Source organism: Triturus cristatus, chromosome 4_1 (assembly GCF_964204655.1).
Source record: "Triturus cristatus chromosome 4_1, aTriCri1.1, whole genome shotgun sequence".
NCBI lineage: Eukaryota > Metazoa > Chordata > Amphibia > Caudata > Salamandridae > Triturus > Triturus cristatus.
Genome location: NC_140585.1, coordinates 1,158,872,253 through 1,158,887,490, shown reverse-complemented (window position 1 = coordinate 1,158,887,490; position 15,238 = coordinate 1,158,872,253). Strand labels below are relative to the sequence as shown.

Sequence of the window (15,238 nt, the reverse complement as noted above, 5' to 3'; positions counted from 1 at the left end):
CTCAAGCAGCGACCATTGAAATAATGGTATAAATAAACTGGTTTAAACTACTGGGACATCCTATTTTTGGATGTTGTGGCAGCCGACTAGTGTAAGATGCAAGGGACCACTTCATGCCGATGGCCTTATCTTTATGCTTTTTTCCTGATTAAAGTGAGAAAATTAAGAGAATGGGGGTTAACCCCGCTATGACTTAGTGCGTTCCACCCGGTTCTGATTATCAAAAAGGAGATCATTAGCATAATTCCAAAGATGAGACTTTATATTTATAAGATGTCCGGACCTTGTGGCTAGGTCAGTGCTAAACAAATCCCTAAATACAAACAAGCATTGGCATAGCCCATAGGTCTCGCCTTTGGGACCTTATAATTGTTTAGCCATGCAAACGTTGCATAACTTAATACTTATAAGGTCCCAAAAGCGAGACCTATTGGCTATGCCAAGCGGCCGTGAAAGTAATCACAGTCAAGCGCGGCACCCGCGCACATGCACTGTAGCTCTAGGCTGGCCTGGTAGCACTTTTTGGAGCCCTCTCAATAAGTCTCGCCAGACCAGCGCATGCGCTGGGTCAGGCGAGACCTAAAAAATAAATAAAGTTGACTCTGCCTTGAAGAGGCTATTGAGTTTACTCAAAGCATGTACTGCAACAAGCTAGAAAATCCTTTTGTATGTTTTAACCAAAGTTTGGTAGTATTTTTCAAGAGACTGCCTTTTCACACCCCAGAAAAGAATGGCAGAAGAGATTCAGGGAGACGCAGTACTAATTGAAAATTATTTTCTTTTACTCTCACGTGATCCGCAGGAGTAAAGTGTGATTGGCAGTCCAGTCATACAGCTTTAGCCCTCAATGCTGATCTTCTATTCTGCTTCACCAGATCGACCTCAAAACAGCTGCCATTGGCCTGCAATATACATTATAGTCTCGCATTTTTGTGACCGTGACAAAACAACTGTGGAAGTACGTACGGCTAGCTGTTCTCGTTAGCTCTGAATATCAAACAAAAGTCTTCGTCACAGATCTCCCAGTATTGTTATTTGGTTACACGGATGCCTTAGTTTGTAGTTTTGCAATTTCTATAGTTAATAACCAGTCTACTTTAGGTGGCATCTTATCCCCAAAACCTGAAGATGTCCTTTTTTTTAATCAATTCAGCAATGACACGTGCGCGGTCAGTACTTACCACTGGTAAGGCCGTTATAATAGACACACGTGTGTCCTGTGTGCACACAGAGTCCCGGAAAGAGGTGGCTTCACTGCCATCTCAGCCTTTGTTCCTTGAAAGTAAAGCTTGTACTCCAAATCCACCACTCAAACTCTCTTTGGTCAAAGTTCACAGACCGTCCAACCATTTCTTTTACGACACATTAGGAATAATGAATCGGAGAGGGCAGGGATCTAAAAGTCTTCACCAAGGTCCACATTTGATGTGACCTACTGCAATAGTATTGTGAACACTTTTATAATACTACAAACCGTTTCCTGTGCAAAGAAATTGAAAAATGCAAGAGCAAGTTATTTCATGCTATTTGGTGAAAAGAATCCGCAGTATGGCTGTCGCAGCACATGCCACTGTGTAGGCGGTGTGTGAATCGGTGTTGGTACACCTGGGGCCTAGTTGGACGCGAACAACCATGTGTACTCACCCTGGCAGAAACGGTGTTTCCTTACTAAGGACTGCAAGATTCACCTGGTCCCTGTGCCAAGATTAACACGAGGTGTATTGGGGAGGGGCATTTTATAGTCTGAACACACATGCTTGGCTAGGATAAATATATTGACTCTGGAGGAAAACATTTTTGTTTGTTTTGACATACTGTCCATTGCATGGTGGTGAAATATCACCAAGTATACTGTTGTAGTGCAGAGGTTTGAGACTTGAACCCCCACCTCCCTATGAAAAAGCCCCTTCTTGCACAGACTATTTTGATTGTGTGCTTAAAGGTTGTTTATTATTGGATGTTGAAACCAGATAGCATTATCTTACATGTTGCAATTATATATTGTTATAAAGTTATTTTTGTTGTTGTTTTTTTGTTTCCTGTTCTTCTGTCCCATGGAAAGGGCAATATCTAGCATTCCCATTGAAGTGCCAGGAAATCTAGCTGCTCTTTGCCATCTCTTCTGTCAACTTCTAAATAAGGCCGGCTTCTGCTCTGAATTTACAGAATCTGCATGCTGTCATTCTTCTGGAACAGCTATGCAAAGCAGACTTCCCAGGAGAAAGGGAATAGTTTCTCCAGCTTAAGATTCTGTATAGGGTTGCAAGCACTTATACCACATCCCATCATTGGCGGAGGACTTTTAAACACTGGTTCTTAAACAGGTCTGTCCAAAGCGAGACTGCATTGAGCAAGTCCCTTCAACACTGTCCATAAAGTTCTCCAGCTCTTTCCAGATACGGTTTCCTTTTCAGTAGGAATGCGAACACGAAAATACCAGTTTTCGAATCTCACAAGCTAAAGAAGTTCACATTTCTACAACTTTAACTCCATAAGCTTTTGTTTTGGTCCACTGAGCTATTCTTATGCTTACTAGCTGTTCCTACACGAGCTCTGTTACTGGTGGAGGGTTGTGTGATGGAACCACGCATGCTGTAACCATACAGTTTTAACCACGACGGTGCCTTTACCACTCATGCCTTTACCTCACATTTTCGTGGTAAAGACATGATTGGCAAAGGGACATGTGTGGTAAAGATCACACGCCTGCCCCTCTGCCCTGAGCTCTAAAGTTCGGCCCTCCTGCAACCTATTCTACCCGCCCCAGCCCTATAAACAGCCCACCCCCCCTCCTGATCCTTAAAATTCTACTAAAAAAACTACTCTGACCCCAGCCGCCCTCCCTGAACCCTAAAACCTACCCCCACCTGCCCTAGTCCACCTGCCTCCTCGGCCTGAGAATTACCCCTTTCCTATCCCCTTCCCTGCCCCCCCAGCCCTCAAAACTACCCCAACCCATACAACTACCCCCACCCCAGTCCTCTGCCCTAAAACTCCCGACCCCCAGCCCAACAAACTACCCCAAACCCCACTCCCAGCCCTGAAAACTACCCCAACCCATACAAGCTACCCCCCAAAACCCCACTTACATCACCGCCTCGCGTCCTCTCCCGATCCTTTCTCTTTACATCTCCGTTCGCGTGCCTGCCTTTGGCTAACCAGGCTTGTGGGGAAACACAAGGGTACCATTCTGTACCTCTTATTGAGGGGGATCATTTTACATTCTGCCATCATTCAATGTACCCGTCTGATTTATTTGACATTGTTGCCTTCAGACAGAGTGTGAGTCAAACGTTCCCCTAAATGTTGGATACATTTTTTCCCCCAGCTAATCATGCAGTCTGGCTGTAGTATGGTTCATACTTCATCGTTCACATCGAGGTGGACTCAACGTAGACTGAACGCTTACCCAGAAAATAGCATAGTCCCAATGTGAAGTTCTCCGATGTCTGGGTCTAAAACAATTGCTCTGTGACCATTCTCTTGCATACTGAGCTCTGGCCCAGGAATAGGTCCCCTTCAGGCTGTACATACTTTGTGCAGGATAAGTTTCAGGTTTGCTGTGTCTTCTATGAATGTCAGGGCACTGGCTGTCTAGTGGTGAGGCGGTAAGCAGCTTATATTAGGCTTAAGGTCAACCTTGTAACGGATCGATAATTTTCACAAATTTAAACGCAGTGTGTGCCGTCTCGTACACTCTAGTGACAACTGAGCTGTTGAAGAATGAGCAGGAAAAAAATTCTATTACCGAGTATCGTGCTCACGAGCACCTCACAAAACGTTTCGAGGGCACAGGAAGACCCTGTAGAACAATTAGTGAAAATAGTCCTAGGTGAATATCGTTTTAATCTGCCTTTCTTTCCTTTGCTGTCTTGTCATTTGCTACTGTTTGCTGATTTTGGAAGTGGTGATTTGGGCTGGACCCGAACAACTGACTATTGACCCCGCATTTTACCTCATCTCCTTCCGCAGGGTTCACGGGCTCCATGTGCCAGATCGATATAGATGAGTGTGCCAGCACTCCATGCCAGAATGGAGCCAAGTGTGTGGACCGCCCCAACGGATATGAATGTAGATGTGCTGAAGGTGAGTAGATTTGTGTATGTGTGTTTGTGTGCCTGCCTGTGTGTAGTGCCTATATACTACTGAGGTGGCTGGATCCCCTGAATGTTAAGTGATGGGAACAAATTGTGTGATGGATCCGGTAGCAAGAACCCAAGCTCGTTAGATTTGCTTCACACTAATGAAATTTAGGTTGAAAGTTAACTGTTCCCTGTAATCATCAGTGTGTGATTTATGGATCACAAGCGCGTATTCTAACATCTAGGCAATCGAGGTCTGATGTTGCCACATTCACAATCAATTGGGTGATAGGGATATCATTATTGATAACACTAGGAAATGACAAAATTGTGACAGTACCCCCTATATTAAACGTCCTTTTTTGCATAAATCCTATTTATGAAGTTACATGCTGTGCATAATGTAGCTATGTAGTGGTTAGGCTCGGAATTGCATCTCGTCACAAATGAATCATTAGAGTGTTGATGTAAACTTGTAAAGCCTACAATGGGCGTCCTCAGGATATCTGAATTCTTCCATTTTACGGTTGTGAAGCAGGAGTGGTGCCTGGAGAAGAACGATAGTCACCATGGAGCGTTTGCGGACCAGAAATGGTGCCGAAGGATGTTTGACTGCTAGTGAAGCAGCTCACACAGAAGACCCCCATTTTGTTGTTGTTCATTTTCAAGCCCTTTTCGAAGATTTCCAAGTCTCGTAAAGAAGAGAATGACTTCTGTTTTGCTGTTAGTGTTAATCAACAGTGGGCATGGCTATACCTGCACACAGCCTGTAATCTTGCACGGATCCGCAATCAACCCAGAAGTAAAGTTTGTGTACATTTCAGGTTTCAAAATGCTTAAACACGTTCTTTGGGTTGCTTACACATAGGTGTTACAGCAGAGCTAAAAAAATATATATTTCACATGGACGGATTTCGAATGTGAACAATAGGAGAGTGAAAGATTCAAGGTAACCTGCTCTTTGGTCTGCTTCACAGCTGGCCTAACGCAGTGGGAGAGTATAAGCTGAAGAAGGGGTCCAAGTGCGTGGCTTTGTGGGCTTCAGCTCTGTGCCATATTGAGTCCTTCTTAGCAAGCTTATTGTCAAAGCCTAGGGTTTTCAGTCAAGAATTATGTTTTTGGCCCAAACAACCAATCAATAGATGGCAGTTATGTGTAGCATGCTACTCTATAACAAGGTACAAGCTGCAAAACAACTGTCGGTGCTTAAGTATCTCTTGTCCTCAGTAAATAAACCATGGTTTCTAGGCAGCAAGACCTGTATATCTTACCAGGGCTAGTGATGCTGTGGCTAGTCGCTCAAGAAGTATGGTAAGACCCTGTTGGTTTTTAATCATGAGAGCCGGTTTGAGAGACTCCATAACACATATAAGGGGCTTTGTCCTTTCCTACTTGGACTGCAGGAGACCATGTGCAGGTTGAATGTTCTCTTAGGAGGGCTCATGGTCTAAGGAGGGCTCGTGGTCGAAGGAGAGCTCGTTGTCTAAGCTTCCACAAAATAATGGATTTTCTACTCGTTGAATTGTGGACCAGGGAGCATAACTGCTTATTTTTCTCGGCTAAAACTTGTGGCTGCCTGATGCACTTAAAAAAAAATTGATCTATTCTTGTTGAAAACCACTTTTCCTCCACTCTGGCTGAAACCCACCCTCTCCCCTTTCTTGTGCTGTTTTACTGTACTTTGCATCACGCTCCAACCAGGAAAACTTAGACAAGAATATCTGTGAACAATTTACAAACTACCTAGACAAGTTCAGACGGGGCCTTCTTATCCAGCCAAAGTGTGGTAAAGATTGCAAAAGCAATCCTGATTGGAGGGAGCGTTTTGATATGAAAATAAGCTTTCATTTTTGCAGGCCTGGCATTCGGCTTGTCTCCCCCAAACTATGAAAAATACCGGTGCATGAGCTTGTAATATATTTTACACTTGCAGAAAGTTCATGGTCAGAGGTGGAAAGAACCAGGACGATACTTGGAGTATAAGAATGCTTTATAAATGTCCATCCAATCATTAATTTGCTGGGCCAAGACGAGGTCTAGACTTGGAAGAGACCGATGGTGCAGAACCTGATTTGGAAGAAAAGAAACCTGAACTGCTCAGTAATGGGAGAGAAGCATACTTTTAGTCAAGGGGGGCATAAATTGATGCCCAGCTGACTGAATCCTGGTGGCAGAGGTTTCAAGGGATTGATACAGTTTGGCTAGAATCACCGAGGGTATGACTGCAACCTCTGGATCTAGGAGCTGATGCAACACATTACCGGATTGCAAGGGTGTCATGTCTGCACTGTTCACACTTTCCCAGGTACTCCAGAAACTCTTATATAAGCCCAAATTCATCCCAGGAGGAACCGTTTTTTTTTTCTACACCAAGTATTGGCGTGTCCAGTTTGCTGTCTGAGTACTAGATTCTGAAACTGTTGCCTTGATCTTCTTCGCTCTAGTTGTTCCAGGGATATTCATGTTTACGGTAGTGCTTATTCACTAACCATACATCCCAGCTCCCAGAGGACACTACTTGAGTCAGTAGATTTAGTTGGTGCCCTTGGTTCTCTTGATGCTTCCATCAACCCAAATATTGCCTGCAGCTGTAACCAGTTCTGAAATGCAGTCCCTCTATTTTGGTTCCCATGGTGGACCTTGCCGTGGGTGCACTCTCCGACAAGCACCCTGAAGCAGCTGTAATGCTGATTGGTCTCCTCTTTCAGTCGCTGTGCCCACTGCACCAGAATACACGGCTTCCATTTGCATCCTCTGTGCCTCACATCTGCTCTCCCTGTTCTCATGTTTCTCTTTTTTCCACTGGTGAGTTTGGGCAGTTTGAGTGCATGCACCATGTGCGTGGTTTTAAGAAACGCACTATATTTTTGATTCTGGTTCTGCAGATGAACTAAAGCCCCTCAGTTCCTCACGCGTGCCTCTCCTGAGCATTCTGAAAGGGTGCTGATGACCAGAGATTTTAGTCTTTTTTGAGAAACTAACTGGAGCAGGAGTAGGAAGATACTAATCCTGAGATGTGTGGACTCTGGTCTAATACCAGCTTGGTTTTTTTCAAGTGTCTAAACTGGACAGCGATAGCGGGTCTCTTGCCAACCTCATGATCTTCACCCATGTCTGTGTAAGATAACATTAGTCTAGAGTTTTAGTTGTTTCATTGTAGTTCTGAGGACTCCCCACAACTGATCAACATCCGGGTGCCAACTTATATTGAACAGTTTTAGGGTTGGCCACAACTGGCCCATTGGACACAGCGGACCGTGTTTTTTCTCATTTTACAGGTCTTGAGTAAGAGGTCAAGCGCTACATTTGAAAGGAGTATGAATGACTGAGTTTGTCCCCTCTTCCAGCCCTGGTACAACACTTGATCCTGTGTCAAAGTCTCCAAATATTGCATTGTCCGAGTCAGGTGATGTACTGCTGATGTATTAACTTTGATGCTGGGATCCTCAGTCCTTCAGACTGCTTGGATGGAGGATGGGTAGGCGACCTGAGACTGCAGATTTGTTTCTCTCATACATTGATTATTTTCATGGACCTTCTGTTGACTGTCTTGGGGACACTGGTGCTGTACGGGTGTCCGCTTTCTCTCTAGAGAATTAGAGGCTAACTCTTAACCTATAGTGTAAAACGATAGATGAGTGACACATTTACAAGGTATTGTCCTTACACCTCTGTGCAAAGACTATGCCTGCTCTTCAAGGACTGGCCAGTTTGCTGATGTCAGTGGCAAGACGCATACTAGCAGAATCATAGAGCAAAGCCGATGATGCAGTTTATATTGGGGTGTGCATTTATTGCCAAAGTTATACTGACTTCCTGTTCATTTGTTAGAAAACTCCTTGAAGTTCAGCACATTCAGACACAGACTTTTTTTGTCTGCTATTCTGTATTTAGTTATTGAGCTTGGATTGGGGGTGGGGGCACAAGTATGTAGGGAACCCCGTGTCACTTATGCTCTAAAACCGAGCCGCTGTGGGATTCACTGAAATCTGCTTGGAAATATTAGAGCTAGATTCACCCTCCTGCAGGGTCGCTTCCGTCTACATCAAGGCACTGGGCACTGGCAGAGGACTCTGTGCCACAGACTGCTCAATCCCCGCATTGTTTGAATCGGCACAAGTGAGCATCTAACACGGTGTATGGATCCGTGATGGGTAATTTGTGAGACCAGGGCCGGACTGGGAACCAAAACCGGCTCTGGCAAAGTGCTCGGTCGCCCCCTCGAGGCTTGGGGGTGCCGCCGAGCCCTTTGCCAGGGCCGGGTTTCGGACGATTTTGTTACAGAGCCGATTTTGCATCTATGCTGCAAAAACGGCCCTGTAACAAAAACGGCCCCCAGGGTCCCAAAACCGGCCCCGACCAGTGCGGCGCACCGGGGGATTGCCCGGTGCCCGCTACGGCCAGTCCGGCCCTGTGTGAGACTCCCGTCTCTAGTTGGGGACAAGTGAGGGGCAATGATTGAGGAGCTATTCCATGAAATTAGTCAGGGAGTGAGTCATGATTCAAGGGGGGGGGGAAGGGGTTGAGTCATGATTCAAGGGGGGTTGAGTCATGATTCTACGGGGGCGGGTGAGACCTGATTCAAGGTCGGGGGTGAGACCTGTTTCGGGGGGGGGGGGGGGGCTGAGATGGTTCATGGTGGGGGGCTGAGATGGTTCAAGGTGGGGGGCTGAGATATGATCCAAGGTGGGGGGGGGGTCATTTATGATTCAAGGGTGGGGAGTCATGATTCAGGGTGGGGGGTGAGATGATTCAAGGTCGGGGGTAGTCATGATTCAAGGGGAGGTGAGACATCATTTAAGGTAGAGGCCAGTCATGATTTCATCATCATACTGGAAGAGGTGATACCCAGCCTTAAACTAAGTGTCGTACCCTCTTACCTCATTGCGCAGGGCTTTAGCTCTCTCGCGTTCTTCTTAGGCGAGAGTTACTACTTTTGTAAATGGGGCGGTCCAGACAATCTACTTTTAAAAGAATTGGAAAGTCAAACTTTGTTACCGCCTGTGGAGCTGTGCCCCTCAGACAGGCGGGACAGAGAGAGCTTGGGCCCATCCCCGATGGATTCTCACAATAAGACCCCGAAGGGTCCTTGCTGCGCCCCCTCCTCTCCGAGCCGGCCATTGTGCAGGGCTGGCTGCTTAGCATTCAGGAGGCTGCGAGCAGGGACTGCAGGAGAGCCTTTTGAGGTATGACCACTATTGTGTCTGCCTCATAGCCAGTGTTCACCCATGAACAAAGGAGGCCTGTGAATGGCCCTTGTTCCCAGCCCCTCTCCCACTCGGAGCAGAGGCCCCAGTCCACGCCAAAGGGGCTTTCAGGCAGAATGTGGGAACTTGGTGCAGTTTTCTTAGGGGATTGGTGAGGGGTGAAGGAGTGGCAGCTGCAGGAGAATATTACGATGGGAGTAAGATGTCACTTTAATGAGCATTGGAGCAGAGTTAATGTTTTTTTTATTATTTGTGGTTTGATGGTTTTTTTTGTTTCTTTGGAACTCCCCTTTAATTTGGTGAAGATGCTTAACCTTCGAGTCTGTCCAGTTTGCTTTGTCTTAGTTATTTATTATTGTAGTATTAAAAAGCCTGAACTAGAACTCGGCAATGTCAGAACTCCATAGATTGATTTAGAAGAACAGACCAAGAGCATAATTGTCATAAACATTTAGAAGGACTGCACTAACAATCTGCTATCTCAAAAACAAAGAAAACTATATATATATATATATATATATATATATATATATATATATATATCTATATATATATATCTATCTATCTATATATATCTATATATATATATCTATCTGGAGAGCAAGTCACATGAATATTACCGTCACTCAGAAAGCAAAATACTTGCACAAACCAGCGTGGGGTACTTGAATATCCGAAGAATCCCAGACATTTGTCCACAGATAGCAAAAGTCAATAAAAAGCACAGAAAGGTAGGGAGTCCTAGTCTGCAAGGTCGAGTTGCTAGTGTGCAAAAAGTAACAAAGAAGGCGCAAAAGAAGTGAAGTGAGTGGGGCAGAACTTTCAATCAGTCAGGATTTATAAAGCGCTGCTAGTCACCAGGGAGGGCATCCATGCGCTGAGATCCTTACTACTTTGGGTGGGATCAATTGAACAGCCAGGTCTTGAGCCCCTTCCTGAATTTTAGAAGCGATGGTGATATCTGGGGGGCCAGGCCGTTTCAGGACTTTGCAGTGAGGTAGAAGGAGCGTCCTCCACTGTTGCTTTGGCGGATGCAGGGGGTGTGTGAGATGGAGGCAGAACGCAGGTGTCTGGAGGGCTGGTGGAAGCTCATGCGGTGGTTAATGCGGAGTGTCTGGCATGGGGGAGGTTATGGAAGAGCACCTAGCTTGCAAAGAGCCTCCACAGTAAACTAGACCGAGGTTCAGGAAGGAGGCGTTTAAGGCAAGGAGGGGGTGTTTTGTATGGGTGGGACAACCAGCAGCCGCTTAGCTAGATGAATGGCACAGATTTGGCATAGAAATTTAAAGATGTAAATGACTAAATAGAAGGAATTTAGGTCTATTCCTACTCCATGGACTCTTCCTAGGCATGATTTAGGAAGAGTTCCCGGTGTATGTCAATTGCAGAAGAGAACAAGTGTCCAGATTCTGTGTCAACTTCCTAGGTGGGGGTGGGAAGAAAGGTGTTCAAGTTTCTCCTGTAAACCCCTGAAAGAAACCAATTCAGCTCTTTCCTGTAGGAGGGAAGGAGCACAGTGCAGTTGCAAAAAAGTGCTTGCCATAGTCTCCTGGCATTTTCAGGGATGGACCAAGAGTGTTGCTTCTTGAAGAGAGATTTCCAAGCAAAGTTTGTTGGTTCTGTACATTTTTCTCTCCTTTAAAGAGGGTGATGATAGCCAAATATTGTTAAAGTGCAGACCATAAGTGAGGATGACCACTTTCATCAAGCATCGGCTTCAGAAAGGAGCCAATGAAACACAAGGACCATAGTGACGCAGTGAAAGCTGTTTGCCTGATATCAGTTGTGCAGCAGCATATGCTCCAAGTTGTACTGTTAAATGTATTTTTGAGAGCAAATGCAAGACCTATTGCATTGCAAATGCTTGTATTGCAGCATGAATCCTTTTCTGGATTCACATGCTGGGCATCATTCCGCCATCTAGCGGTTGGGTCTGGAATAGTCTTTTTTTTCTTTTCTTTCGTTTTTTTTTTCTTTCTGTTTTGGAGCGTCGTCGACCCCCCCCCCCCCCCCCCCCCCCCTCCATTTGGTGCCAGGTACGTCCCCTGTGTGACGTCAGCTGGCGCCCTGTTGGTTGTTGTATGTGGTAGCCATCTTCAGATGGCTTGTTATTCATCTGCCTAGTAGTAATAATAGATGAGGTTGTTGGCTTCGCTGCCTCTAACACTGCTTTGCGTGGATGAGTTTCAGGGTCTGGAAGCGGGTTGCTTGTTCCAAATCTGTTATAACAAACCAAAACATGCACTTTTTAACTTTGTGTTTGTTTTTTTTCCATATAGTAAACCCATTAAATCTTTTGTCTTCTAGGTTTTGAGGGTGTTCTTTGTGACAAGAACATTGACGAGTGCTCTCCGGACCCGTGCCACCATGGCAAATGCGTGGATGGCATTGCCAGCTTCTCTTGCTCATGCCTATCTGGCTACACAGGGTACCGCTGTGAGAACCCTATCAATGAATGCCAAAGCAATCCGTGCCAACATGGGGGCAAGTGCATTGACATGGTCAACAAGTACATTTGCAACTGCCAGGCGGGCACTGAAGGTATAGTTGACTTCCGGTGCCTGCGCCATACACAAGTGCCTCGAGACCTTTTTTTTATTTTTTTTATTTTTTTTATTGGTTTTATTTCAACAGTCAGGTTTAAACAGTATAAGAGAGCAGAGCAAGTTCGGATTTACAGAAAGGATATAATACAGGAGCATTACAAAGATCCAAAAGAAACAACAAAACACTTCAAATCCAATTGGTAATTGGATACCAAATTTTTGAGCCAAACATTTTGTTCGAGGCATATGAGCTGCAGATTGTACACTTAGCAGATTGTACACTTAGCATAGGTCGCCATCTGGTGTTGGGCCCGGATGTTTGCAGTTTGTTTTTCTTCTTGGACCGTCTTTGGAAGTCACGAGTTTGGTGACTCCTCCTTCGGTCCGTACTGCGCATGGGCTTCGGCTCCATCCTCAGATTGTTTTTTTCCGCCATCGGGCTCGGATGTGATCCTTCGTACTCCGGCTTCGAACTTCTACGGTTCCAGCCTCGACGGAAAATCCTCGATTCTTCGAGTTCCTTCATCATCTTCATCTCTCGAAGCGGCACTTTTTCCATCCCGTACATCGACACCGGCCTTCGGGCCCTCCGCGACTCCGGTCCCGGCCGATGGAAAGGACTCCGTTTAAAAAGTGCCCAAAATGTGGGTCTAAATTTCCCCACACCGACCTCCATCAGGTGTGTAACCTTTGCCTCTCTCCGGAACACGAGGCTCGAGACTGCCCCGCCTGCAAGTCTTTTCGATCGAAGAAAACGATCCGAGATCGAAAGGCTCGACGCACCATGGCGCACTCATCCTCGACAGTTCCACCGGACATCTTCGGAGACGACGCCGAAGCTTCGGGGCAGACACACACCGAACTGGGAGAAGACATCGTCAGCGCTTCCGAGGCCGACGACTCCGACCTGGAGGACGTAACACCAGGACAGCGGGCCGTGAGTACAATGCCCCCTCCCAGCCCCGCACCGAAAACCAAAGAGACTCCGGTTACTCCCTCGCCTGCCGGCCTGGGCAAAACCAAAACCAAAGCCTCGATCACCCCACCTTCGGGCCCGGTGTCGAAGCACTCAAAGTCTCACGGCAGCTCGGGATCGAGCCAGCCGACGCCCGGTGCCGATAAACACCACTCGGCACCGAAGCCTGCAAAATCCAGCTCGACTCCGAAACCACCGGTGCCGAAGCCTGGACACTCGGCGCCGACCAAACACAAACAGAAATCGGTCGGCACCGACGCTCCGGCGCCGAAACAGCATTCGACGCCGAAACACACGGAGACCTCCAAAAAGCAGGGCGTACACAGAACATCGAAACCTCCGGTTCCGAAATCGCCGGTGCCGACAGACGACTCGGCGCCATTGGCTCTGTTTACACCAGACCCTTTACAAAAGACTTTGTCCAGAGATCCAAACACTGGCCTTTTGACTGTGATTACTAAGAAGCGTCGCCTTGAGGCTCCGGCTCCTCCTCCTCCACCCAAAAAGAGGGACTCAGCTACTTCTCCCCTTAGAGTACCCTCCCCACTGCCACCCCCCCTCCCACCACCACCCCCTCCACCTTTACCTCACTACGATCCGGCCCCATCCCCAGACCCGGATGACGGGGACCCGGACAATGACCCAGGGGACGCCCCAATGGATCCCACTCCACCAGGGACCCCAGATCCATGGGAGGATTATAATAACCCTGATGTACCCAATGTACCTCAAGACGACCTATACCCATCAAGGCCGTCTCCTCCAGAGGACTCTTTAGGGTTTCACCATTTAGTGCAGAGAGCAGCACACTACCATGGGGTGGACATGCACACGGAACCAGTGGAAGAAGACTTCCTACTGGATACATTTGATTTACAAGATCGTTCCACTGCTATTTTACCCATGCTTAAGGGTGTCACCAAGCACGCTACAGAGGTATTCAAAGACCCTGTCAGAGCCAGAGTACTAAACCCTAGAATAGAGAAGAAGTACAAGGCGGCACCCACAGACCCTGCATACATCAAGGGCCCTGCTCCTCTAGATTCCCTAGTTGTCTCCACAGCTAGAAAGAGGGCTAACTCCCAATCCTCAGGAGATGCCCCACCACCAGACAAGGAATCTAAACTTCTGGACGCGTCTGGTAAACGCACCGCCTACCAGGCTGCAAACATGTGGCGCATTGCAAATACACAAGCACTGCTTGCGCGATATGATAGAGCACACTATGATGAATTAGAGGCTCTTATGCAGCACCTTCCAGAGAAATACAAACGCCAAGCTCATGACCTGATACAGGAGGGCAAACTAATCACAAACACCTCCATTAAGTGTGCCCTCGATGCAGCAGACACTGCTTCTAGAGCCATAAACACCAGTGTCCTGCTTCGACGCCATGCCTGGCTCAGGATATCAGGGTTCAAGCCTGAGGTCCAGACATCAATACTTAATCACACCTTTGACCAGCAAACACTCTTTGGCCCAAAGGTAGACGAAGCGCTCGAAAAAATGAAGAAAGATACAGACACAGCGAAGTCTATGGGAGCGCTCCAGACCCAAGCCTCTAAGCGTTCCTTTCGACGCTCGTCCTTTCGTGGCACAGGTAGAGGCTCCTCCACCGATAATGCCTCTACCTCCTACAAATCCCCTCCTCAAAATACCTTTTCAAAGGGCAACCAAAGAGGTGGTTACAGAGGCAACAACAATAAGGGCAGGGGCAAAACCAACAATACCCGTTCTGCCACCCCACCCGCACAATGACTCCCCTTCGCTCCCCCCAGACCATTCCACTCAGGTCGGGGGCAGACTACAAGATTTTATCCACGTATGGGAGTCCATAACATCGGACAAATGGGTGACCCAAATCATTCGGTCAGGGTACTGCCTCGAGCTAACATCTACCCCACCCAATATCCCACCAAGGCACCGTCCAATGTCCCAAGAGCATTCCACACTGCTCAAACAAGAGGTACTCTCGCTCCTCCAGAAACACGCCATAGAGCAGGTACCCGACAATCAACGAAATCTAGGGGTCTACTCCCTATATTTCTTAATCCCAAAGAAAGACGAGACCCTCAGACCCATTCTGGATCTCCGGCCTCTAAATGCCTACATACATTCAGACCACTTTCACATGGTCACCTTACAACAAGTCCTCCCACTCCTCTGCCAGGGAGACTTTCTCACAACACTGGATCTGAAAGACGCGTACTTTCACATTCCAATACACCCCTCTCACAGAAAATACCTCAGGTTCGTGGTGGACGGGCAACATTACCAATTCAAGGTTCTCCCCTTCGGGGTCACCACTGCACCACGGGTGTTTACCAAATGCCTAGCAGTAGTAGCAGCACACCTCAGACGTCAACATGTTCACGTCTTCCCTTACTTAGACGACTGGCTCATAAAAGCCGCGTCCTACCACCAATG

The 15,238-nt window shown here is 47.0% G+C and overlaps 1 protein-coding gene across 1 annotated transcript in view; it reads left to right on the top strand.

The window, feature by feature from the left end:
* The window catches only part of LOC146856248 (uncharacterized), a 209,381-nt gene that overhangs the window by 129,004 nt on the left and 65,139 nt on the right, over positions 1-15,238 (top strand). The window contains exons 10-11 of the mRNA XM_085654317.1: positions 3,973-4,086; positions 11,597-11,830. Of these exons, the coding sequence (XP_085510443.1) occupies positions 3,973-4,086; positions 11,597-11,830 (348 nt within the window). The remainder of the gene's footprint in view (positions 1-3,972; positions 4,087-11,596; positions 11,831-15,238) is intronic.